The sequence below is a fragment of the Tetrahymena thermophila genome (assembly GCF_000189635.1).
Source record: "Tetrahymena thermophila SB210 genomic scaffold scf_8254584, whole genome shotgun sequence".
Classification (NCBI taxonomy): Eukaryota; Ciliophora; class Oligohymenophorea; order Hymenostomatida; family Tetrahymenidae; genus Tetrahymena; species Tetrahymena thermophila.
In genome coordinates, this window is record NW_002476355.1 from 304,346 (window position 1) to 330,423 (window position 26,078).

The window sequence follows — 26,078 nt, forward strand, 5'->3', positions numbered from 1 at the left end:
TAAATTACTCTACATTAAATCAGTTAAAAAAATAATTAAAAAATATATATATATTGTACTTACAATCCAACAAAGAAGGAATATTGTTCAAACATGCAAAATTAACTTAATAAATTTTAATTAAAAAATAAACTAACAACCTAAAAAAACAACTTTTTATTTCTAAGTAGAAAGAAAATGAAGCTTATTTAATTTTATTCAATGTTTTTCTATTTATACTTCAAAAATATTCTTAGAGTCAATGCTTAATCTAGCAACGATGATTAAACAACTATAAATTATATTTATTCTACTTTTCCAAGCAGAGAATTAAATATTAATAACACGCTTGCGTCTTCTAATAGAATCATTTACAATAATCAGTAGAATATTTTGCTCACTTCATGGGGTAATGGTGGATTGGCAATATTTGATATTTAATCTAGCAATCTTGAGTATTTTTTCCCTTCTACTTAGCTAATTAGAGGGATGGCTTTCACTCAAGATGGATTTATCATTATTTTTATGTAGAAAAATTGCTTAAATTCTTATTATTATGATAGATAATAATTGAAGAGCAAATTAGTCTTGAAAAGCTAAAGTTAGCAAATCGAAGCAGAAGTTTTTGATATCATTTTAACTAGTGATGAGAATGTTGCGATCCTTCTTTAGAGCAATGGAGTAATAAGTGTTTATGATGTTAGACAAAAGAGAAATGATGGAGGAAATTTTTTATTTCTTGCTTAGATTGAAGCTAAATCTAATTTAATATACAGAGGTGTACTTGATGTAAGCGAATAATTTCTATTTATAGCTAATGATTATTCAGGTATGATCATGTTTAATTTCAATAAATAGCTCATACCAAACCAAAAAAACCCTATCTCTTAGGATATAAAAATAACTTTATCATATCGAGCCTAAATTCCTTCTGATTGGTAAATTGTAGACATTGCTCTAACAATCGATTAAACTTACATTTATGCTGCAGATTGTTGGAGTGGAATTTAAGTTATTTATACTCACAGTGATGATCCTGCTAATCAATGGATGCCCGAATTAAAAGTAAAAAACTATTGGCCAGACTTAAGTAGCACCATACCTATGTCTTTAAAGCTAACTTTAGATAACTAAAAACTGTTAGTAGCTTCTAGATAGCAAGGAGTGTTAATTTTAGATATATCAAATAAAAGTAATCCAGTATTATTTTAAAGAATCAGTATCAAAGGTCATGCTTTTTCAGTTTAGTTGACTAATTAAGATTAACAACTATTCTACGCAAATGGAGATACAATATTTGAATACGAAAAAGTAACACCAAATCTTAGTTAAGACATCCCTAATCTTAGCAATGATCATATTGCTAAATTATATTAAATTGGAAATTATCAATACAGATGGAGATGCTATGTTTCGTAGGATGATAGTTTTTTCTTTGGGGCATTTGATAAAGTAGGGCTATTTGTCTACTCCTTAAAAACTGACCCAAATAATTAAGCTATCATAAATCCTTATCAAATGAAGCAGGTAAATCATATAAACTTTGTAGAACAAACCTCTATCGATTGTGTTTTATTCTTTTACGAAGTAGATTTATTATTCTTAGCTGTATCATAAGAAAGCTCGAAGCTCTTTGTATATAAAATAAGCGAAGTAACAAAATTAAATAATAATTCGGTATAGCCAATTTTTAAAATGCCTTTTAACAACTCAAATACAATTTCTGAAACCTTAGTAGCAAATAAAAATAAAACAATGATAGCAGTGACTGTTGACAATGGTTTCTTATTGATTAATTGTAGCAATCCCTAATAAATAAAAATCATTTCGTAATATCTTGTTCCACCTCGAATGATAGGAATATGTAATGGTATTATTTTTTCTGATGATTCTAAATTTATAATTCTTGCAATGAGGAATTATGGGTTTATCTCAGTTGATATTTCCAATCCTACTTAACCTTAATTCGGAGATGAAATTTAAACACTAGGAGGTGAATTCATATTAAGTAGCTTAACAAAAGATAACTTTGCATATATAAGTGATGGATACAAGGGGTTTGTTATCTTAGATCTAAATTAACTTCCCAATTTTAAATTTGTTAGGTATTAAGTAGATGGATGGCTAAACCATATAACACCTTTTTCATTAGAAAATTATTTACTACTTTCTCACATGGATAATGGTTATATAAGTCTTTTAAGTGTAGCAGACAAGAAAAATCCGATTACTCTTTCTAGGCAATTTAAGTAAAATCAGAACGCTATGTCATCTTGCCTCACCTAAGATTAAAAACACCTTTTTATAACAAACAACTTTGGAGTAAATGTTATTCCCCTACAAAGCGAGGTAAACAAATAAATAAATAAATAAACAAACAAACAAACAAACAAACAAACAAACAAACAAACAAACAAACAAACAAACAAACAAACAAACAAACAAACAAACAAACAAGCAAACAAACAAACAAAAAAACAAATGAAAAACTAATCTTAAAACTTAAAAACAAATAACTGATTAATTAATTTTAATTAATAATTTTTTTGAATAAAAATAGATTATGATGCATACCTAAGTTTTGTTAATTAGTGGAATAGAAAACGGAAATATTTCTTATACGCCTTATAACCTTTAAGATAATCTTCAAATAGGGCAAAGTTTTTTATTTTAATTCATACCTATCTACCCATAAAATAGTTTATTGCTTTAGAATATTCAATATTAGAGCCCAGAAAATATTTTGGTAGATCCTCCTAGCTGGATAAATTATCATTTATCTTCTTACTCTGTGTAGATTGATGCAGTTAAAGAGGGTTTAGGATAAAATGTTTCTTTACCTAATTTGAACTCTATTGTTTTGACATTTCAAACTACTTTAGGTCCTGATTCATTTGTGTACTCAGACATTGGAGATGGTGTTACTACTGATTCGACAATGGGCTCGAACATTATGCAATATTTAGTTAACTAAGACATAATTAGTAACAACAGTTATGCTTCTTCAAAATTTTTATCGTAACGATAAATTAATTTTGCTGAATTAAATTTAGGAGGGATAGAAAAAAATCCAGCACTACAAGAAAGAATCACTTTTACTATACTTAGATCAATACAAAAAAATCCTATCATGTTCTATATCGCACCTTCGTTAAATTTTAATGTAAGTACTGGAACTATCAGTTCACTTTCTAACTAAGTGAATTTATACTTAAGCGTTGATAAGTCACAGGCTCTATTTATCTAAATACCATATGCTGGTGTGTTATCTTCATTTAACGACGATGGTTCATCTGTGAAATTAGAAGGTAGTGCATAAGCACTAAATTTATTATTTTAAAATTAAAAAATAGTTTATTTCTCAAATTTAACTAGCATCTCTGCAATAAACATTAGCTTTTACTTACAAGATAACATAAACTATGACATTTAAACTTGTTATCTTTTATCTGATTTAGCTCTTCCTTATATTCCTCCTTAATAATAAATAAATAACACAAAATTTTCTAATGATCCTACTAAAATTTTACGATAAAAATTACACACAATCATGAATCCCAATGAAAAAAAACTTTAGCAATAATTTAATTCAATTTTTCCTAATTCAGAAGTTTCTGTAGAAGAAAGTGTTTCATTTGAATTTTCTGAATCTACGTTTGAAAGTCCAGATGGACTTCAGTTGACATACGAGATTCTTTACAGCAAAGATAACCAAGATTATACCTAATTAAATGGATAGCTTTGGTTATAACAATCCTCTCGATCTTTAAAATTTCAAGGAACGCCACCCATATCTATGTTTAATACAGACGTATACATTAAAGTAATAGCTTCTGATGGTTATACTCTGTTTATGATATATTTGTAATTTAAATTCGTGTAATTCCATTTTCTTATATCCTTAATTTGCTTCTGAAAATATTGAGTCCTATCGCTTTTATATTTGGACTGTATAATTATAGAAGCTTCTTCCTTAATGCAATATTCAAAAGAAGAAATATTTACTCAACTGAGTTATGCATTGTCAATAGTTTTTTTTGCAAAAAAATTACACTGCTGGGAGACGAAAATGAAAAAGCTATATGCCTTTTCAACTCATTAAAAAGACATATGAATATAAAATAGAAAAAGAAAAAGAAAACCAAGAGACCCACACTGAAAGCAAAATCAATCCTTGTCTATGGATTGAGTATAAATTCTAACAAAGGAGAATTGGAAGAGGAAGAAAACAAGAAATAAAATGCTAAAAATTAAGAAAATGAGAATATTGAAGAAGTTTAATAAGAAAAATCTTTAAAAATAGTAAATTGCGACGAACTAAACTAAAATTTTGTTGGGTTGAGTAAAAATAATAGTATGCAAAGTAACTTTAGAATAAGTAATATGAATTTGAACGAATTCAGTAATAACATTATGAATTTTGCTGCTCTAAGTGCTGCAGCAAAAGATGACAAGTCTTAACTAGATATGAGCTCTAATTTAAATAAGTCAAAGCTTCAAAGAGCCTATCAAATGAGCGAACTTAGAGAGAACTAACTTTTATTTATTAATAGACTAAAACAAATCAAAAAGCCAAAAAACTCACTGAACCCAATAATCAACTAGTTCTCCAGAGCTGATGGAAGCATCAGATTCTCTAAAATTATTTAATACATGATATAAGAAAAGATAACTTTTAGCTACAACAATGAAGAGTATTAAGCAAAATCTTTGATCAAAGATTTAAAAGATTAACAATCTCGTCTTTATAAGTGTGTAAGAGCTGTCATAGCTAGATACGTTCTTTAGTTTGACGAGAGGACAGAGTTATTTTTCGAATTTCTCAAAGAAGAAGCATATAGCAGATTTAATTACACTTAAAAAGATTGGTACAAACATTACACATAAATAATTTGCTCCTCCTCTATTATGAATGAAAAACTTTAAGTAATTTGCTTTCCTAGTGTTTTAATCAAAAAGGATGTCATTAAATAAACTCTTGTCAATCTTAGACTGATAAATTAAAATGAAGCGATGGAAAAAGCTATTTCTAAAGATTTTATTAACTTGAGCTTGGTATATGAACTCCTTATTGCTGAAGCTCTTGGTTTACTTGATTATACTCCAAACGCTTTCTCCAAAAGCTAAGGTGAATCCATTCATTTAAATTTCTTTTAGATTAGTTCAGTCGAAGCCTTCAAAGCAATTAAAAATCCACGCTGTTAGGGCCTCAGAAAAATGATGAATATGACACTTGCCAATTATGGAGCTACTTAAAATATGAAATTACCTAACTGGATCAAATTTGACTAAAAATCTGGCTGCATCATTTTACAAGGTGTTCCTACATCATCTGATTTAGAAGATATAACCATCAGGATACTTGATAAATAAAATTTTATAATTAGGGAATTCCCACTAAAAGTGGTTGATGAAGAAAAGGAAATACAATATGAATTTGATGTAGATTCCATAGCCAATACAACAAGAAAAAGTTTCTCCTAAGACTATATAACAAGTACAAATTTAATCTATAAAAACTATTTCTTTTCAGAATTAGGCTCTCCAACTTAGTTTTAAAACTCTTCTAATAACTAAACAAAGCCTTCATTATTCTCTAACTTCAATAATCCTTCTCTTATCAATAATAAATCCTAAAAGGGTCCTCCCTCAATATTTAAGAAAGAACCAGATATAGAAAATAATGGAAATTAACAAGATTCTAAAGAAAAGTAGTAATGTTCACCAATATATTCTTAAGACGAATGCAATGACCCAAGCTAATAAGATCCTGTTAACGAAAAAGACAATGCTTCTTCTTCGTTTTACACATAAAAATAGATATAAGGCCCATCCTCTAAGATTGAAGAAAGCTTAGAGCTAGATAAAAACTGCCCTAATGAATCCCCTAAATAAAAAAAGGGCCAAACATACTTGATAGAAAATGATTTTGTTGAGACAAAATAAAAATAAATTGGATTAAATATGAAAATGGAAACATTTGGAATGATATAAAAGAGTAAATCTATAAAAACCCAACAAATCATAGACTCTCAAGACGAAAAAATAATCGAAGAATAAAGCATCATAGACTAAAGCAATTAAAAATAAACTCCTAATTAATTTCTTCATAGTCAAAATAATAGAGAATGCTTTTACCAACAAAGATTTTCAGATTATATTTAATAATGAAATAAATAATTTAAAGTGTTTGTTGAATTTTAGTAAATAATTTATTAGAAAATTTAATTTCACCAAAAAAAAAAATTCATTCATTAAACGAAAAATTTTAATTTTTAAGATTATTAATTACTAGAATTTTTTCAAATATAAATAAGTGCCCTTTTCTAATTCCTACTATATTTTTAAGTATATATAAAAAATACAAATTTTAATATTAAATAATGAATGCTAAATTCATTTTTTGTGATATCTCTTCATAAAAGTAAATTTATAGATTAATATTTGATAATTATTAAATTTTATCTCTCAATTTTATCCATTTATAATTAATTAAATTACATAAATTGCTGTTAAATATATTTGAAAAAAATAAATGATATAATAGATTAAATATTACAAAGAATTAGAAGATGTAATTATTTATTTTTTTATTAATATCCTTTAAATTTATTTTTATTTATAAAAAAAGTTTTTAAACTCTTCACTTTAATTTCATTAGGTTCTCCATATTTATCTAAAGTAAATTTAATTTATAAATATTATTAATTTTTTTAATTATTTTACTTTCAATTTATTTAAAAAATAATTTTTCTAATAGAAATTCTTATCATTATTCATTGATTTGAATTTATAAAAAAATTTTTTAGCTATTTTTACTAATTCATTTTTTATTATTTTATATTTTATCTTCATTTTTTGCTATTAACACTTACACTTGATAAAAAAAGTTTATTTATTTTTCTATTAATATTTTTAATTATAAAAATGAATTTAAACCATAAAAACTCTTTTAATTTATTTTATTTACTTTTCTTTTCTTTTAATTGTGATTACTTGCTTTTTTTTCTTTCTTTGTTAATTTAACTAGTTATTTTATTTTCAACTTTTGCTTTTATGATTAATCAATCTTCTTATTTTAAATTTTTTCTTCATTTTTTCCTTCTAATTAACTAATTAATTATTATTTTTTCTTCTATATTTAAAAAGTTCAAATTAAATTGGTGCAATGGGTGCATCAGGCTTAGCTTCTGCTTTAGCAAAGTGCATTAATCTCTCAAATTTAAGACTTTGGCTTTAGTAAAAACAGTTATTTATTTTGGATTTTAATAATTTTAGTTATTAAAACTAACTTAAAAGAGTAAAGGTCTTTTTTCTTTTTCTTTTTATTGTGCTCGCATATTTTCTTCTTTCTTTGTTGATTTAACTAATTATTTTATTTTCAACTTTTGCTTTTATTATTAATTAATCTTATTATTTCATAATTTTTCTTAATTTTTTCCTTCTAATTTACTAATTAATTATTTATTTTTTCTTCAATATTTAAAAAGTGAAAATTAAATTGGTGATGAAGGTACATCAGCTTTAGGTTCAGGTTTAGAAAAGTGCATGAATCTCTCAAATTTGACACTTGAACTTAGGTAAAAATATTCTATTTATTTTAGATTGTGATATTTTAAATTATAAAAAAAAATTTAAAACTATAAAGGTCTTTTTTTCTTTTTCTTTTTATTGTGCTTACTTTTTTTCTTTCTTTCTTTGTTAATTTAATTCATAATTTCATTTTCAACTTTTGTTTTTATTATTAATTAATTAATCATATTATTTCATATTTTTTCTTCATTTTTATCTTTTAATTAACTAATTAATTTTAAATATTTTTTTCAATATTTAAAAAGTAATAATTAAATTGGTGCAAAGGGTGCATCAGGCTTAAGTTCTGGTTTAGCAAAGTGCTTTAATCTCTCAAATTTGACACTCTAATTTAAGTAAAAACAGTTTATTTTCTTTTTATTGTGCTTTTTTTATCTTCTTTCTTTTTTGTTAATTTAAGTCATCATTTTATTTTCGGCTTTTGCTTTTATTACTAATTAATCATATTATTTCTTCATTTTTTCCTTCTAATTAACAAATTAATTATATATGTTTTCTTCAATATTTAAAAAGTAATAATTAAATTGGTGATGAAGGTACTTCAGGCTTAGGTTGTGCTTTAGCAAAGTGCATTAATCTCTCTAATTTGGCACTTTTCCTTAAGTAAAAATAGTTTATTTATTTTGGATTGTGAAAATTTTAATTATAATAAATTATTTAAAATAATAAAACTCTTTTTTTTTGTTGCTTTATTTCTCCTTTCTTTGTTAATTTAATTGATCATATTATTTTCAACTTTTGCTTTTATTCGTTTTTTCATATACTGCCTTCAATATTTGCCACAAATTAACTAATTAGTTGTTTATTTTTTACTTTAATATTTAAAAAGTTCCAATTAAATTGGTGAAATAGGTGCATCAGGATTAGGTTCTGGTTTAGCAAAGTGCATTAATCTCTCAAATTTGACACTTTTTATTGGGTAAATAAAACAAGTTTATTTATTTTGGATTGTGATATTTTTAATAATTAAAACTAAGTTAATGCAATTAAGCTCTTTTTTCTTTTTATTATTTAATGTTTTTTCTTCATTTTTTCCTTCTAATTAACTAATGAATTATATATTTTTTCATCAATATTTAAAAAGTAAAAATTAAATTGGTGTAATGGGTGTATCAGGCTTAGCTTCTGCTTTGGCAAAGTGCATTAATCTCTCAAATTTGACACTTAACATTTTGTAAAAACAGTTTATTTATTTTGGTTTGTAATGTTTTTTATTATAAAAACTAACTTAAAACAATAAAGGTCTTTTTTCTTTTTATTGTGCTTGCTTTTTTATTTTCTTTCTTTGTTAATTTAATTAGCTATTTTATTTTCAATTTTTGCTTTTATTATTTATTAATCTTATTATTTGATATTTTTTCTCTATTTTTTCCTTTTAGTAAACTAATTAATTATATATATTTTCTTCAATATTTAAAAAGTGAAAACTAAATTGGTGATGAAGGTACATCAGCTTTAGGTTCTGCATTAGCAAAGTGCATAAATCTCTAAAATTTGACACTTCACCTTTAGTAAAAATAGATTATTTATTTTGGATTGTGATCTTTTTAATTTTTATAACTAATTTATATCAATAAAGCTCTTTTTTCTTTTTATTGTAGTTTGTTTTTTTATTTTTCATTTTTTAACTTAAGTAATAATTTTATTTTCAACTTTTGCTTTTATTATTAATTAATCTTATTATTTCATATATTTTCTTCATTTTTCCTTCTTAATAATATACTTTTTCTTCAATATTTAAAAAGTGAAAATTAAATTGGTGATGAAGGTACATCAAGTTTAGGTTCTGCATTAGCAAAGTGCATTAATCTCTCAAATTTGACACTTTACCTTTAGTAAAAACAGTTTATTTATTTTGGATTGTTATATTTTTAATAAAAATAACTAATTTAAAACAAAAAAACTCTTTTTTTTCTTTTTCTCTTTATTAAACTTGCTTTTTTCTTTTTCTTTCTTTGTTAATTTAATTAGTTATTTTATTTTCAACTTTTGCTTTTGTTATTAATCAATCTTATTATTTCATATTTTTTCTTCTTTTTTTCCTTCTAATTTTCTAATTAATTATTTATTTTTTATTCAATATTTAAAAAGTTCTAATTAAATTGGTGATGAAGGTACATCAGCTTTAGGTTTTGCATTAGCAAAGTGCATAAATCTCTCAAATTTGACACTTTACCTTAAGTAAAAACAGTTTATTTATTTTGGATTGTGATATTTTTAATTATAAAAACTAATTTAAAATAATAAAACTCTTTTTTTTCTTCTTTATTTGTGCTTGCTTTTTTTCTTCTTTCTTTGTTAAAATAACTCATCATTTTATTTCCAGCCTTTGCTTATTTTATTATTTCTTATTTTTTCTTCATTTTTTCCTTCTAAGTATCTAATTATATATTTTTTCTTTAATATTTAAAAAGTAATAATTAAATTGGTGATGAAGGTATATCAGGCTTAGGTTCTGCTTTAGCAAAGTACATTAATCTCTCAAATTTGAGTCTGTACCTTAGGTAAAAACAGTTTATTTATTTTGGATTGTGTTATTTTTAACTATTATAGCTATTTTTAAACAATAAAGCTCTTTTTTATTTTTTGTGCTTGCTTTTTTTATTATTTCTTTGTTAATTTAACTAATTATTTTATTTTCAAATTTTGCTTTTATTATTAATTAATGTTATTTTTTCATATATTTTATTCATTTTTTCCTACAAATTAACTAATTAATTATATATTTTTTACTATAATATTTAAAAAGTTCCAATTAAATTGGTGAAATGGGTGCATCAGGTTTAGGTTTTGGTTTAGCAAAGTGCATTAATCTCTCAAATTTGATACTTGACCTTAGGTAAAAACAGTTTTTTATTTTGGATTGTGAATTTTTAATTATATTAACTAATATAAAACAATAAAACTCTTTTTTTCTTTTTCTTTTTATAGTGCTTGCTTTTTTTTCTTCTCTCTTTATTAACTTAACTAATTATTTTATTTTCAACTTTTGTTTTTATTATTAATTAATTAATCTTATTATTTCATATATTCTTCATTTTTTCCTTCTAGTTAACTAATTAATTATGTATTTTTTCTTCAATATTTCAAAAGTGAAAATTAAATTGGTGATGAAGGTACATCAGACTTAGGTTCTGCATTAGCAAAGTGCATTAATCTCTCAAATTTGACACTTTACCTTTAGTAAAAACAGTTTATTTTTTTTGGATTGTGATATTTTTAATGATAATAACTAATAAAAAAACGATTAAGCTCATTTTTCTAATTCTTATTTTTTGTAATTGCTTTTTTTTTTCTCATTCTTTGTTAATTTAATTCGCCATTTTATTTTCAACTTTTGCTTTTGTTATTAATTAATCTTATTATCATATTATTTCATTATTTTTTCCTTCTAATTAACTAATTAATTAAATATTTTTTCTTCAATATTTAAAAAGTGAAAATTAAATTGGTGACAATGGTACTTCAGACTTAGGTTCTGCTTTAGCAAAGTGCATTAATCTCTCAAATTTGGCACTTGACCTTACGTAAAAATAGTTTATTTATTTTGGATTGTGATAATTTAATTATAAAAACTAACTTAAAACAATAAATCTCTTTTTTCTTTTTATTGTGCTTAAATTTTTTTTTCATCTTTCTTTGTTAATTTAACTCATCATTTTATTTTCAACTTTTACTTTTATTATTAATTAATCCTATTATTTCATCATTTTTCCTTCTAATTAACTAACTAACTAATTAATTATAAATTTTATTCAATATTTAAATAGTGAAAATGAAATTGGTGATGAAGGTGCATCAGTCTTAACTTCTGCTTTAGCAAAGTGCATTAATATCTCAAAATTGAGACTCTAACTTAGGTAAAAACAGTTAATTTATTTTAGATCATGATATTTTTAACTATAAAAATGAATATAAAACAAAAAAGCTCTTTGAATTTATTTGATTTATTTTTTTTATTTTTATTCCATTAATCTTATTTTATTTATTAATTTAATTAATTTTGAAATAGCTTATTTTATTTAATATTTATTTAAAATTTACACAAATATATAAAAAGTTCAAACTAAATAAATGAATCATAAGAATTCAAAGTAATAAGCAAGTGTCTTAAATCAAAACGATTAGTTATCTTTGAAATATAATTCTGATGATAAACAAGTATTAAAAAAAAGATGAATAAATATTAAATTTTTGAATAATTGAATATTATATTTTTTATTAAATAATATTTTGAAAAATATTTTTAACCTAAAATATAGATATATAGATAGATTTTATTATTGTTTTTATATTTTATAGTATCATATTATTGTAAGTTAATATATTGCTTATAAAAAATAAAAAAATTTAAAAATTAAATTTACTTAAATAAATAAATTAATTCCTCTTAAGACAGCCCTATTATTTCACCATCAAACCATTTTAAATTTTTAGTAGAAAATTATATCTTATTAAATTATGTAAATACCCAGCTTTAATATTCATGTTAGATTTTAATCTTAAATAACAAATATATTTAGATTATAAAACATAAATGAGTTACTCCATTTGAAAACACTGTATTTGATAATTATTAAATTTTATCTGTTCTTTTTATCTATTTATATATAATTAATTAAATTCCATAAATTGATATTCGATATTTTTGAGAGAGAAAAAATAAATGATATAATAGATTAAATATTTCAAAGAATTAGAAGAAGTAATTATTTATTTTTTAATTAATATCCTTTAAATTTATTTTTATTAATAAAAAAAGTTTTTAAACTCTTCACTTTAATTTCATTAGGTTCTCCATATTTGTCTAAAGTAATTTAATTTTTTAATATCATAAAAAATTTTTTTATATTTAACTTTCAATTTATTTAAAAAATAATTTTTCTAATAGAAATTTTCATCATTAATTATGGATTTGAATTTATCTATAAACTTTTTAGCTATTTAAACTTAATTTTCATTTCAATTTTTACTATTTATTATTTGATATTTTTTTTTCATTTTTTGCTATTAATATTTACACTTGATAAAAACAGTTTATTTATTTTGGATTGAAATATTTTAAGTATAAAAATTAATTTAAAACATTAAAGCTCATTTATTTTATTTATTTTTCTTTTAATTGTGCTTGCTTGTTTTTTTTCTTTCTTTGTTAATTTAACTAATTATTTTATTTTCAACTTTTGATTTTATTATTAATTAATCATATTATTTCATATTTTTTCTTAATTTTTTCATCTAATTAACCATATAAGAATATACTTTTTCTTCAATATTTAAAAAGTTCCAATTAAATTGGTGAGAAAGGTACATCAGACTTAGGTTCTGCTTTAGCAAAGTGCATTAATCTCTAAAATTTGACACTTGAACTTAGGTAAAAACAGTTTATTTATTTTGGATGGTGATATTTTTAATTATAAAAACTAACTTAAAACAATAAAGCTCTTTTTTCTAATTCTTTTTATTTTTTTTGTTATTGATTTTTTTTCTTCTTTTTTTGTTAATTTAGCTCATCATTTTATTTTAAACTTTTGCTTTTATTATTAATTAATCTTATAATTTCATTTTTTTTCTTCATTATTTCCTTCTAATTAACTAGTTAATTGTATATGTTTTCTTCAATTTGTAAAAAGATACAATTAAATTGGTGGTGAAGGTACATCAGGCTTAGGTATTAGTTTAGCAAAGTGTATTAATCTCTCAATTTTGAAACTTGGTCTTGGGTAAAAACAGTTTATTTATTTTGGATTGTGATATTTTAATTGTAAAAACTAATTTAAAACAATAAAACTCTTTTTTCTTTTTCTTTTTAGAGTTAAATGCCTTTTTAATTTTGGATAGGCTATCTATACTAATGAATTTTTAATTAAAAGAAATGTAGACAATAGCTAAATTAATTATTTATTTTTTCTTTAATTTTAAAAAGTTGCAATTAAATTGGTGCAATGGGCGCATCAGGCTTAGGTTCTGCCTTAGCAAAGTGCATTAATCTGTCAAATTTGACACTTGACCTTAGGTAAAAACAGTTTATTTATTTTGGATTGTTATATTTTTAATTATTAAAACTACAATATTTATTATTAATTAATCTTATTTTATTATTTCATATTTTTTCTTCATTTTTCCCTTCTAATTAACTAATTAATTATATATATTTTCTTCAATATTTAAAAAGTTACAATTATTTTGGTGATGAAGGTACATCAGGCTTAGGTTCTGGTTTAGCAAAGTTCATTAATCTCTAAAATTTGACACTTAACCTTTAGTAAAAACAGTTTATTTATTTTGGATTGTGTTATTTTTAATTATAAAAACTAACTTAAAACAATAAAGATCTTTTTTCTTTTTCTTTTTATTGTATTTGCTTTTTTTTCTTGTTTTTTTGTTAATTTAACTCATCATTTTACTTTAAAATCTTATTTTTATTACTAATTAATTAATCTTATTATTTCATATTTTTCTTCATTTTTTCCTTCTAATTAACTAATTAATTATATATGTTTTCAATAATATTTAAAAAGTAATAATTAAATTGGTGATGTAGGTACATCAAGCTTAGGTTCTGCTTTGGCAAAGTGCATTAATCTCTAAAATTTGACACTTAACCTTTTGTAAAAATAGTTTATTTATTTTGGATTATGATATTTTTAATTATAAAAACTAACTTAAAACAATAAAGCTCTTTTTTCTTTTTCTTTTTATTATGCTTACTTGTTTTTTATTATTCTTTTGTTTTTAATTCAGCTCATCATTTTATTTTCAAAATTTTGCTTTAATTATTAATCAATGTTATTATTTCATATTTTTTCTTCATTTTTTCCTTCTAAATTCCTAATTAATTATATATGTTTTCTTCAATATTTAAAAAGTGAAAATTAAATTGGTGATGAAGGTACATCAGATTTAGGTTCTGGTTTAGCAAATTGCATTAACCTCTCAAATTTGACACTTAACCTTTTGTAAAAACAGTTTATTTATTTTGGATTGTGACATTTTTAATTATAAAAAATAACTTAAAAAAATAAAACTCTTTTTTCGTTTTCTTTTTATTGTGATTGCTTTTTTTTCTTTCTTTCTTTGATAATTTAACTACCGTCATTACACGTGTTTAAGAGTATGGAAAAATATAATTTTTTAAAAATTTTATACTCATATAATTTTTTTAAAAAATTTAATCCTTAAATATAAATCACTCATAAATATGTGTACATACAGTAATTATATATTTTCAAATTTTACTTTTTTTATTAATTTATATTAATATTTATATTTCATATTTTTTGTTCATTTTTTCCTTCTAATTAACTATTTAATGATATATTTTTTCTTAAAAAGTGACAATTAAATTGGTGATGAAGGTACATCATGCTTAGGTTCTGCTTTAGCAAATTGCATTAATCTCTCACATTTGATGCTTGATCTTGGGTATAAACAGTTTATTTATTTTGGATTGTGATATTTTTATTTTGAAAACTAATTAAAAACAATAAAGCTCTTTTTTCGTTTTATTGTGCTTCCTTTTTTTTGTTCTTTCGTTGTTAATTTATCTTATCATTTTATTTTCAACTTTTGTTTTTATTATATCTTATTATTTCATATTTTTTCTTCTAATTAATTAATAATTTATTTTTTCTTCAATATTTATAAAGTTCCAATAAAATTGGTGCAATGGGTGCATCAGGCTTAGCTTCTGGTTTAGCAAACTGTATTAATCTCTAAAATTTGACACTTAACCTTTAGTAAAAACCGTTTATTTATTTTGAATTGTGATATTTTTAATTATAAAAACTAACTTAAAACAATTAAGCTCTAAATTTATTTTCTTTTTATTGTGATTGCTTTTTTTTCTTCTTTCTTTGTTAATTTAACTCATCATTTTATTTTCAAGTTTTTTTTTATAAATTATTAATTAATCTTATTATTTATATTTTTTCTTCATTTTTTCCTTCTAATTAATTAATTATATTTAAAAAGTCGCAATTAAATTGGTGCAATGGGCGTATCAAGCTTGGGTTCTGCTTTATTAAATTGTATTAATCTCTCAAATTTGACAATTAATCTTTGGTAAAAAAGTTTATTTATATAGGATTGTGATATTTTTAATAAAAAAACTAACTGATAGCAATTTTTTTTTTCTACATCCTTTATTAATTTAACTCATCATTTTATTTTCAACTTTTGTTTTTATTAATAATTAATCTTATTATTTCATATTATATCTTTATTTTTTCCTTCTAATTAACAAAATAATTGAAAATATATTTTTTAATATTAAAAAAGTGACAATTAAATTGGTGATGAAGGCACATCAGGCTTAGGTTCTGGTTTAGCAAATTGTATTAATCTCTCAAATTTGACTCTTAGCCTTGAGTAAAAATAGTTTATTTATTTTGGATTGTGATATTTTTAATTATAAAAACTAATTTAAAATATTAAAACTCTTTTTTTATTTTCTTTTTATTGGCTTACTTTTTTATTTCTTTCTTTGTTATTTGAACTTATAAATTTATTTTATTCTTTTGTTTTTATTATTTTTAATTAATCTTATTGTTTCATATTTTTTCTTTCTAATTAACTAATTAATTATATATTTTTTCTTTAATATTAAAAAGTCTCAATTAAATTGGTGCAATAGGCGCATCAGACTTAGGTTCTGCTTTAGCAAATTGTATTAATCTCTCAAATTTGATACTTGATCTTGGGTAAAAATAAATTATTTATTTTGGATTGTGATATTTTTAATTATAAAAACTAACTTAAAACAATAAAGCCCTTTTTTCTTTTTCTTTTTATTGTGCTTGCTTTTTTTTCTTCTTTTTTTGTTAATTTAACTCATCATTTTATTTTCAGCTTTTGTTTTATTATTATTAATTAATTTTATTATTTCATATTTTTTTATTCATTTTCTCCTTAAAATTAACTAAATTTTTGTTTTAATTTTCATTAATATTTAAAAAGTGACAATTAAATTGGTCATCAAGGTACATCAGGCTTAGGTTTTGGTTTAGCAAAGTGCATTAATCTCTCCAATTTGACACTTAAGCTTTAGTAAAAACAGTTTATTAATTTTGGATTGTGATATTTAATTATAAAAACTAACTTAAAACAATAAACCTCATTTTTCTTGAGCTTGCTTTTTTTTCCTCATTCTTTGTTAATTTAACTCATCATTTAATTTTCAAATTTTGGTTTTATTATTAATTAATCTTATTATTTCATATTTTTTTCTTCATTTTTTCCTTCTAAATAACTAATTAATTATTATATTTTTTCTTCAACATTTAAAAAGTCGCAATTAAATTGGTGAAATGGGTGCATCAGGCTTAGGTCATACTTTAGAACAGTGCATTAATCTCTCAAATTTGACACTTGACCTTAGGTAAAAACAGTTTATTTATTTTGGATTGTGATATTTTTAATTATAATAACTAATTTAAAACAATAAAACTTTTTTTTTCTTTTTCTTTTTATTGGATTTGCTTGATTTGTTTTCTTCTTTCTTTGTTAATTAGACTCATCATTTTATTTTCAACTTTTGCTTTTATTATTAATTAATTAATCTTATTGTTTCATATTCTTTCTTCATTTTCTCCTTCTAATTTACTAATTAATTATACTGTATATTTTTTCTTCAATATTTAAAAAGTGAAAATGAAATTGGTGCAATAGGTGTATCAGACTTAGGTTCTGCTTTAGCAAAGTTCATTTATCTCTCAAATTTGACACTCTATCTTAGGTAGAAACAGTTTATTTATTTTGGATTGTGATATTTTTAACTATAAAAATGAATATAAAACAAAAAAACTCTTTGAATTTATTTGATTTATTTTTTTATGTTTTTTTTCCAATAATGTTATTTTATTTATTTATTTATTAATTTAAAAAATAATTTTGAATTTAAAAGTTTATTTTATTTAATATTTATTTAAAATTTAACAAATTTATAAAAAAAGTTTTAACTAAATAAATGAATCATAAAAATTCAAAGCAATAAGCAAGTGTCTTAAATCAAAAAGTTTAGTTGTTTTTGAAATATAATTCTGACGATAAACAAGTAGCGAAAAAGGATAAATAAATATTATATGTTTTATTATATAAGATTTTGAAAAATTTTTTTAAATCTAAAATATAGAGAGATAGATAGATTTTATTATTATTGTTTTTATATTCATAAATATCATATGTTTGTAAGTTAATAAATAGCTGATAAAAAATTAAATTTAATTAAATAAATTAATTCCTCTTATGACACCATATAAAAGGAAAAGTGTGGTCTAGCCATAGATTTTTTGGACTATCTTTTTTTCATATAATTATAATAATTTTTTTTTATTACAAATAAAATAATTAAAAATTTAAACTTTTTTCAAATAAAAACATCCTATTAGAAAGTTATTAAAAAATTCAACAATTAAAAAAACTGAGAATTTAATTTTATTGAATATTATTGAATTTTATTTTAAAATGTGAAAAAGTTAAAAATTAATGATAATTAATTTTAAATTTATTCAAATTAGCTTTTTCTTATTTCTAACAAATTATAAGTAATATTTTACTTTATTAAATGTATTTTTATATGAAAACAAATAACCATTTATTTTAATACAAAGTAAGATAATATTTAATTATGATTTTATTAATCTATTTATTGTAAGTAAATGATGAAAAAAAATTAAGAGAAATAAATAAATAAAATGAATAAATAGTTAGATCAGAAAAAGCGTAAATTTTTCTACTTTATATTAGTAATTAAATGTATTTAATCTCGGATATCCTTTGCTTCATAAACAGGAATATTATTAAATGATAAATCTAGTTCTAGTTTTACTAAATTATAAATCTACTTTAAAGCTTCGAGAATAGGATATGATCCATGCTAAGTTAAATTATTATTGTCAAGCCATAATGTCAACTCTACCAAATTTTCTTGCTGCTTTATACACTCGCCAAGGGCCACTCCTCCTTCTTGGTTGACATCATTGTGGGAGATATTTATTGAAAGTTACTGCAACTTTCCGATTATTGATATAGCATCAAACAAAAGAATTAAGCTGCTTTCTGTTAGCTAGTTAGCACTGACATCTATTGATAATTAATTGATAAATCTCATCTAAGCTATTGTATTTGAGACATGTAACAACCCACTATCTTTCAATTTATTCCACTTAAAGTTTAGATTGAGTTAATTCAAAAATTTTAAGTTAGACATACTTTTACAAATCAGTCTCACTCCTTCTTCTCCTATATTATTCCCTTCAATATTCAAAGTGAAGACCTTTAAATCAGGAAGGTTTGTCACACAATTGCTGATACATTCATTATTCATCGCCATTTTATTGTGAGAAAAATCAAGAACCAAATACTGCAAATGATATAATTTCTAAATTGAATTGCAAATTCTAGCTATTCCTACTTTGTCGAACATATGATAATGAATTTCTACCAAAACGAATTCCATCCATAATGTGTTATTTAGTGACACGAAGGCATCTATTTTCTTGTAATTCATTGCTGTAAACAATAAAACTATTTTTATCGAAGTATCTGTATGGTGAATCTCATATTCCTCTCCTTAAAATCCTGTGTCACTCATATTTTTTATGATCAGAGCAATCCAATCAGAAATTGTGTAATCGATTGTCTCTTTATTTACTTAAAACCTACTTATATCGCCATCTTATTTTCCAATAAATTAATTGTAATTGCTTATTTCATTTCTGTTATCATAATTTTCTTCATTTTCGTAAATAAATACAGCTTTTGTGTTTGTAATTGTAGATCTTGCTACTTATGATTATTCCTCATTCTGCTAAACCAAGTTTTTTTATGACTGCGATCTTACAAATTAGTTAAAATTCTTAATGTTATCTTCATATTCCTCTTTTGAAATAACCTTATTAGGATCTTATTCTTACTCTTTTGTCTATGCTTATCCCATTCCTTCCTACCTAACTAATGTAAAATTCTAACTAAAGAAAAGCTTAAAATATTTATTTGATTTGAAAAATAGGTTTTTTTTTTTTAAAGATTTTCTACCAGAATTTACTCCTAGTTATTATCTATCTATTTGGTGTTAAAAATCTTCAATCTTTTTATTAATAAAATATAAATAAAATTAATCAATTAAATAAAAAATAATATTTATTATGTAAGTATTTACTTTAAAAAAAATAAAAAACATAAATTTTTGTTATCTTCATTCATTCATTAATTAATTAATGATTGAAAAAAGATCCAATTAATTATTCTAAATTTAAAAGTGGTATTTCATATTAATCAAGTGTTCACTGAAATTTTAATAAGAATTTAACTTTTTGAATATAAATTAAATAAAATATTTTTTGACAGAAATATCAGTTTCATTTCATTTGATTTTAAAGTTTGCAATTTAATTAGCATTTATTTAGCTTTATGCTATTAAAACTCAATATAACTTAATTGATATGTCGAATCAAAAGCAAGAAAAAGAAAAGTATTTAATTTCATTAAAAATTTAAAATTAATATTAACTTTAGGTTTTTGAAAAAAATTAAATAAAAATAAAATATTTATTTAACTACCAATATCAAAAACGAGTTTTATTTCATTTAATTTTTAGGTTTACAGCCATTTTAATGAGATTGATTTCATGTTTTTTATAAGTAAGATAAACATTTCATAATATTTATGCTATTAAAACTCAATAATTTTATCATAATATATAAAAAATGTCAAATGCAGATTAAGAAAAAATAATATTTATTTTAATATAAAAACTCTTAACCTTACTTAAAGAAAATTCATGAGTAAGTAACATCTGAAAAAATAGTGATTTTTTAGGAATATGTTAAAGGTAAAAATTAATTTTAAATGAATAAAAGAATATATCCTTTTTTGTTATAAGTAGAGTAAATAGCTAATTCTCTACTAATTAATTGCATTCATTATTATATACTTTTATTAATTATATAAAATATTAAGAATGATATATTATTTTTTTATTTATATATTTAAGAAATCGCATATCAAATTTAGTAAAATAACATCAATCCATCCATCAGTCATACATTTTATCATTATTTTCTTAATATTCTACAGTTTGCTATGGTTAATTCTACTTTAATTTATACATTTCCTTCATTTTATTGTAAGTTTTATCATCTACATAATATGAATCGGAATAATTAGTATATCTTCTGATAATGGTTCCAGCGTTGGACCACATATATTCAGATGCAAAGAAATCTCCTATTGAAATAACTCCATATCCTCCTACCATTAATAATAATTCTCTCATGAAAAATGGGCTTTATTTTGCAAAAAATCCTCTTTTGTATAATAAAGCAACAGAACCTATAAAAGACAGTCTCAAAGCAACCTTTATGCCAGTCTATATTTACATATTTTACTTTACTGTTTCCTTTTCATGAGCTTTTGCATCTTCATTTTTCATGAACTCTTCTGCAGCTTGATTTCTTCTAATTACCCTACCAAAAAGCTTATCCATTTCTACTTTTCTTTAACCTTAAAAAAATTAATTAATTTTTATGAATATTTATAATTAATTTGAAGTATCAAAAAAAGCTTGCTTCCTCTAATAGAAATTTCTTCCATACAAAAAGCATCATAATAAAAACCATAGCTAAATATCTTTCTTTTTTAAATGCAAAATGATAAATAATTACGAACTTTCTCAAATTTATCAAATTAAAAAATTTTATCCATTCATGAACATCGTAGAATTAATTATTTACAAAAACCAATAAGTAGAAAATATTCAGATTTATAAATCAAAATAATTTTTTTCATTGTAAAGAGCATAAAAATAATCACAGTTTTCATCCATTTAAAGCTCCTTTAATATTTTTTTTCAAAATGGAATTTTATTATTAATATTCTAAACTATCTTACATTTTTCAGCAAGAGGTTGCTTAAAATAAGATTTAAAATGATTGGCTTATCATACAATGAATGAAGATCATACTTAAGAGATAAAAATTAGTATTTATAAAAGTAAAATAATTTAAGATTGTTAAAAATTTAAATAAATCCCAATAATATTATTTATTGTAAAATCAATTAAATTAAGAATAAATAATTTATTTCAAACAATTTTCAGAATTTAGATATAATAGTCTTTTCCTTGGCTCAGTATGCTTAAAACCGAGAATTTAGGTTAAAGAAACTACGGTATTTGTAAATACAGTTTTAAAAATACTAAAAATAACTTTAGTTTGAGTGAAAAATAAAATTTAATTCTAAATATTTCTTTACACAAGCAAAAAAGAAAAATAAGAAATTAATATCATAAATATTTGTTTGATTAGATTTTATTTATAATAAATTATGATAAAGTTAAATTTTTTTAGCTAAGGAATGGATAAATGTCTTCGATTTCATATTTTGTATTGTTTTGTCTTATAAACTCAGCATTTTCAATCCATTTCTTCCATCTATTTATCTGATAACTAGTGAGATCATCTAATTTATTTGAGTCTATTTTATCTTTTGGTATTTATAAATAATTATTTTTAAGTTAATTCAATTTACTAAATTCAAATTTGGCGATTAAGGCATCCAGCTTACAAATATCTTGTTTGCTTAAATTGTTTTCAACATTGAATTTTTTTTCATCAGATTATTAATTAAAATCCAAAATATCAAAGCTTGATAGACCTAAGAAATGAATATTTGGCAAGTTATCTTGTTAGTAGACAGAATTTTCGGAACCAAAAGTGTAATTGAAGAGTATATCTAAGCCAAATGGATCGAAATCCCCTAAATAAAATAAAGGCGAGTTTGGATTGTTAGCAGTTAGCATCTTTATATATTATTTGGTGCTATAATCGCCATACCCTTTCCCAGTAATCATTATACAATTCTTCAAAAGCTATCTAATTATATAAATCAAAATATTAAAAATCATAAAACTAATAAATAAATTAATAGGAACTTACTCGTCTTTTTCAGCTATGATTTTTTAAAAAACAGTTTCTTTCTCTACAACCAATATAAATGCAGAGTTTGTTTCAATCCATAAAATTTCTTCCTTTGGCTATATTTGCCTGACTTCTCCAAAATTTTTACTAAGATCAATAAACTATTAAAGAATTTTTGTGAGTTAAATCAAGGAAATACATAAAGGAATTTTACTTCAGCTTAAGAACTAACTTAGAATTATACATTACCAGTTACTAAACCTTTAGCTGAAGCAATAATATTTAAACAATTTCTTGGCAGTCTTAATTAATTTTGCAATATTTGAATAATTTTTTCTAAGTTTTACTAATTTTAGTCAAAAAGTTCAACATTTGTGTAGAATATTTCTCTTTTTGTGATTTAAAAATCATTTTTAAGGGCATTCAAAATTTATTTTATGCAAAAAAGTAACTTTTCTAATGATTTTAAATTATTCTTATGGATAACCATTGTTTTATTTTTTCCTTCTTTGTTAAGTTTTCTTAATGATTAGAATTGACTGTAAAAATTTTGATATTTTTAGCTAGTTATTTCTAAGGATTAGTTGGAGATATATTGCTACTCTGCATGTATAAAATAAAAGTAGTCAAATTATATATCTTTTTTTTCCATAAGTTTAAGGCATGAATTCTAAATAATAATCTCTTTCAGAAGTTAAAAGAAAAAATCTCTTAACCTGTTAATGATACTTTCTTTATCTAAATCATGTATTGAATATTAAATTCCAAGAAAATTGAGAGCTTCAAAGTGTCTTTGGAGTATTTGAGCATTTAGAGATTTTAACTGGTTGAAATTCATTTTTCTTTAGGTTTAAAAGTTTTTTGTACTTTTCAGATTATTAATAAATTTAATATTTAGCTAAAATTTATTTATTATTTAATCCAATTATTTATCAATAGATTTAAAAAATTAGACTGAAATTTACTGAAATTTATTTAATAAGCATAAGATTAAAATAAATCTATTTTAATTTAAAATTGATTATTTTATACTTAAGAAATCAATCTTTTATTTACAAAATTATGGAAAATTTTCGTATAATTTTATAAAATATTTTGTTTATGTATTTGAATTGATATTTTAAATATCCATTTTGATGCATTTCAAATAAATTGTTTAATTATTTTTTATGGCAATAAATCTTGTCACTACATTTTGATAAGCTATGAATTGAGAAAAAATTAATAAATATTTTTACTGACTAGAGTAAAGATGTAAAATAATTTTGAATCAAAAAAAAAGACATCGTATTTCTATTTAGTAAAATAGTAAGGTCTACCTACACAAATTCTGATTTAATAATAAAATAAAGATATTCAATTTATTTATGTTAAAATAATACTTATTAATTTACTTTTAAAAAATATATTTAAAAAGTTTATTTTTAGGAATAATAGAAAAACAAATTAATTAATCTATTTTAAATCATTAAAATTAAAAAATATTTTATGGAAATTAGTTTAAAATTTCTAATAAAAATTTAAAGAGCATAAGTTGGTTTGAATAATATATTTAGAATATTAAATTCTAAATTTAAATTTTTCTATTATTAAATTATAATTTTTAAAATTTGGAAAATAAATTTAAAAGAAAGATGATTCTTTAAAAAAAGTAAATATGTTTATTTAAAGATTAAAAATATTAAAAATTCGGATGCCAAATATTTAGACAAGGAAAAGCATATTTATAGTACTAAATTAAATTTCAAATGTTTAGTTGTCTATCTATTCTATCTATATTTTCTTTGATAAATTAATTAATTCTTTAATTCAAATTCAGCACATAAATTTCAGCTTGAAATTAATAATTATTATTATATTCAGACTGTGTAAATCCTTAATTTAATTTCAAACGCATAATCATCAAATCAAAATTTAATTAATTTTACAATCTAATTTACAATAAACGTAAATAAAAACCTTAATAGTTAAGTAATAGACAATATTTAATTCTGTTTATATATGCCAAATTTACTTTATTTGAAATTTAGATAATCAAATTTAAATAAAACATTCCAAAATAATTAAAAAAAATAACAAAAATGAACAAATTCGCTATTGTTTTCGCTATAATTATGACAGTCTGTGCTGCTTCTAACATTAAATGCACTGAAAAATAAAAATAGGCAATTGCCTGTACTTATGAATATGAACCTGTTTGCGGAGTAAAATTAGACGAAAAGAGCTAGTATATCCAAAAATACTCTACCTATGGAAATAAATGCTAAGCTTGCGGTGAAGAAGGAGTTGAATTCTATGCTGTCGGTGAATGTTAAAACTATCCTGAAAATGCCATTTTCTGCCATCCTGAAGCTTACTTGCAACCTGGTTGTACTAGAGAATTAAACCCTGTGTGTGGATACTTTGATGAATCATTTTCATGCTCTAATTCTGTGTGTTCTTCAAACTATAGTAATAGATGCAGCGCTTGCATAAATTAGGAAGTTTCTTATGTTTTATAAGGTTTCTGTTAATGAAAATTTATATTTTTATGTAGTAGTAATCAATTAATTACATTTAAAAATATAACAATTTTTCATTTTGATTAATTTTATATTTAATTATTTAATTATTTATGAATAAATTTGAAGAATAATTATTAATTGTTAATAAAGAATTATAAAGAAAAGAAATACTATTTAAAAACATTTATAAATAGCAAGCACTTAATTTTTTAAATTATTGTTAAAGTAAAATGAAATACAAAATTTAATTACTGAATTTATTAAAAATTAGATTAAATAATAATTTTATTATATTTTTAAAAATAATAACCCTGTTTGCTCTATGATATTAAAATTAGATATGATAGATAATGTAATAAAGTTTCTTTTCTATTATTTTAATTTATTGAATAGCAAATTAATATAAATTTAATTAGCTAAAAATATATTAATAATTTTATTTATTTTAACTAGAGTTTATTTATAACAAACAATTAAATATTAAAGAGATCAAATATCTATAAAATATATTTACTTTTAGGTAGAAATATCATTAAATATTTAGATAGTTGTAGTAGCACTCACTATTGAATCTTAATACTATTAAATCAATTTATTTACTGAAACATTTAGCAGAAGTTAAAGATGTAATAGATTTAAAAAATACAAATTAATTATATTAATTAAAAAAAATCTAATTCTTCTTCTAACATCTCTTCTCCATATCTTTGCCAGTTAAAAATAAATTATTGTAATTAAATAATCACAGATTTTATAATTTTAAACGGCCTTTCTCGTAAAAGAAATGAACATTTATGAAAAACAAACCATTTAATTTTCCCAAAAAAGAGTTTTTATTATAAATTGACCTTCTCTTTTTTATGTGAAATTAAGAATAGTTTCTATAAAATTAATCAAGAAAAAAATCTACATTTTTAAATAAAGAAATATATTAAAGTAGATTAAAACTTTATATTAAGCGTTTACTCTTTTATTTGCTTGAGAAAATATTAAAAATAAACAAATTTATTTATGTTATGAGTTCCAAAATAATTGTAATTATTAATCCAAATTTATTGATTTAAGTTGTTTACTTAGTTATTTG

General features: G+C 21.8%; 6 protein-coding genes across 6 annotated transcripts; 3 read left to right on the forward strand and 3 right to left on the reverse strand. All coding sequences in view use genetic code 6, as the record gives it.

The window, feature by feature from the left end:
• Positions 1-201: 201 nt before the first annotated feature.
• On the forward strand, positions 202-6,150 carry TTHERM_00627130 (hypothetical protein; the record flags this gene model as incomplete). Its single annotated transcript, XM_001019498.2, has 3 exons — positions 202-2,328; positions 2,540-3,858; positions 3,942-6,150. 3 exons carry the CDS (start codon positions 202-204, stop codon positions 6,148-6,150), a joined length of 5,655 nt encoding a protein of 1,884 aa, XP_001019498.2.
• A 997-nt stretch (positions 6,151-7,147) lies between these two features.
• TTHERM_000627099 (kinase domain protein) lies at positions 7,148-16,745 on the forward strand (the record flags this gene model as incomplete). The annotated part of the gene is made up of 22 exons (XM_012798474.1): positions 7,148-7,218; positions 7,470-7,559; positions 7,818-7,907; positions 8,086-8,175; positions 8,402-8,491; positions 8,657-8,746; positions 8,994-9,083; positions 9,318-9,407; positions 9,664-9,753; positions 9,987-10,076; positions 10,322-10,411; positions 10,666-10,755; positions 11,010-11,099; positions 11,343-11,432; positions 12,857-12,946; positions 13,206-13,295; positions 13,499-13,588; positions 13,748-13,837; positions 14,094-14,183; positions 14,442-14,531; positions 15,853-15,942; positions 16,185-16,745. The coding sequence occupies 22 exons, from the start codon at positions 7,148-7,150 to the stop codon at positions 16,303-16,305; spliced, it is 1,992 nt and encodes a 663-aa protein (XP_012653928.1). The 3' UTR covers positions 16,306-16,745.
• A 1,538-nt stretch (positions 16,746-18,283) lies between these two features.
• TTHERM_00627100 (hypothetical protein) lies at positions 18,284-19,510 on the reverse strand (the record flags this gene model as incomplete). The annotated part of the gene is made up of 1 exon (XM_001019495.2): positions 18,284-19,510. One exon carries the CDS (start codon positions 19,508-19,510, stop codon positions 18,284-18,286), a length of 1,227 nt encoding a protein of 408 aa, XP_001019495.2.
• Positions 19,511-20,608: 1,098 nt separating this feature from the next.
• Positions 20,609-21,058, reverse strand: TTHERM_000627089 (type IIB DNA topoisomerase family protein; the record flags this gene model as incomplete). The annotated part of the gene is made up of 1 exon (XM_012798475.1): positions 20,609-21,058. One exon carries the CDS (start codon positions 21,056-21,058, stop codon positions 20,609-20,611), a length of 450 nt encoding a protein of 149 aa, XP_012653929.1.
• A 634-nt stretch (positions 21,059-21,692) lies between these two features.
• On the reverse strand, positions 21,693-23,379 carry TTHERM_00627090 (type IIB DNA topoisomerase). The gene is made up of 4 exons (XM_001019494.3): positions 22,705-23,379; positions 22,509-22,651; positions 22,102-22,445; positions 21,693-22,056 (listed from the first exon to the last, which is right to left on the reverse strand). Exons 1-4 carry the CDS (start codon positions 23,326-23,328, stop codon positions 21,857-21,859), a joined length of 1,311 nt encoding a protein of 436 aa, XP_001019494.3. The 5' UTR covers positions 23,329-23,379; the 3' UTR covers positions 21,693-21,856.
• A 1,177-nt stretch (positions 23,380-24,556) lies between these two features.
• On the forward strand, positions 24,557-25,006 carry TTHERM_00627080 (kazal-type proteinase inhibitor 1; the record flags this gene model as incomplete). Its single annotated transcript, XM_001019493.2, has 1 exon — positions 24,557-25,006. The coding sequence occupies exon 1, from the start codon at positions 24,572-24,574 to the stop codon at positions 25,004-25,006; it is 435 nt and encodes a 144-aa protein (XP_001019493.1). The 5' UTR covers positions 24,557-24,571.
• Positions 25,007-26,078: the final 1,072 nt, after the last annotated feature.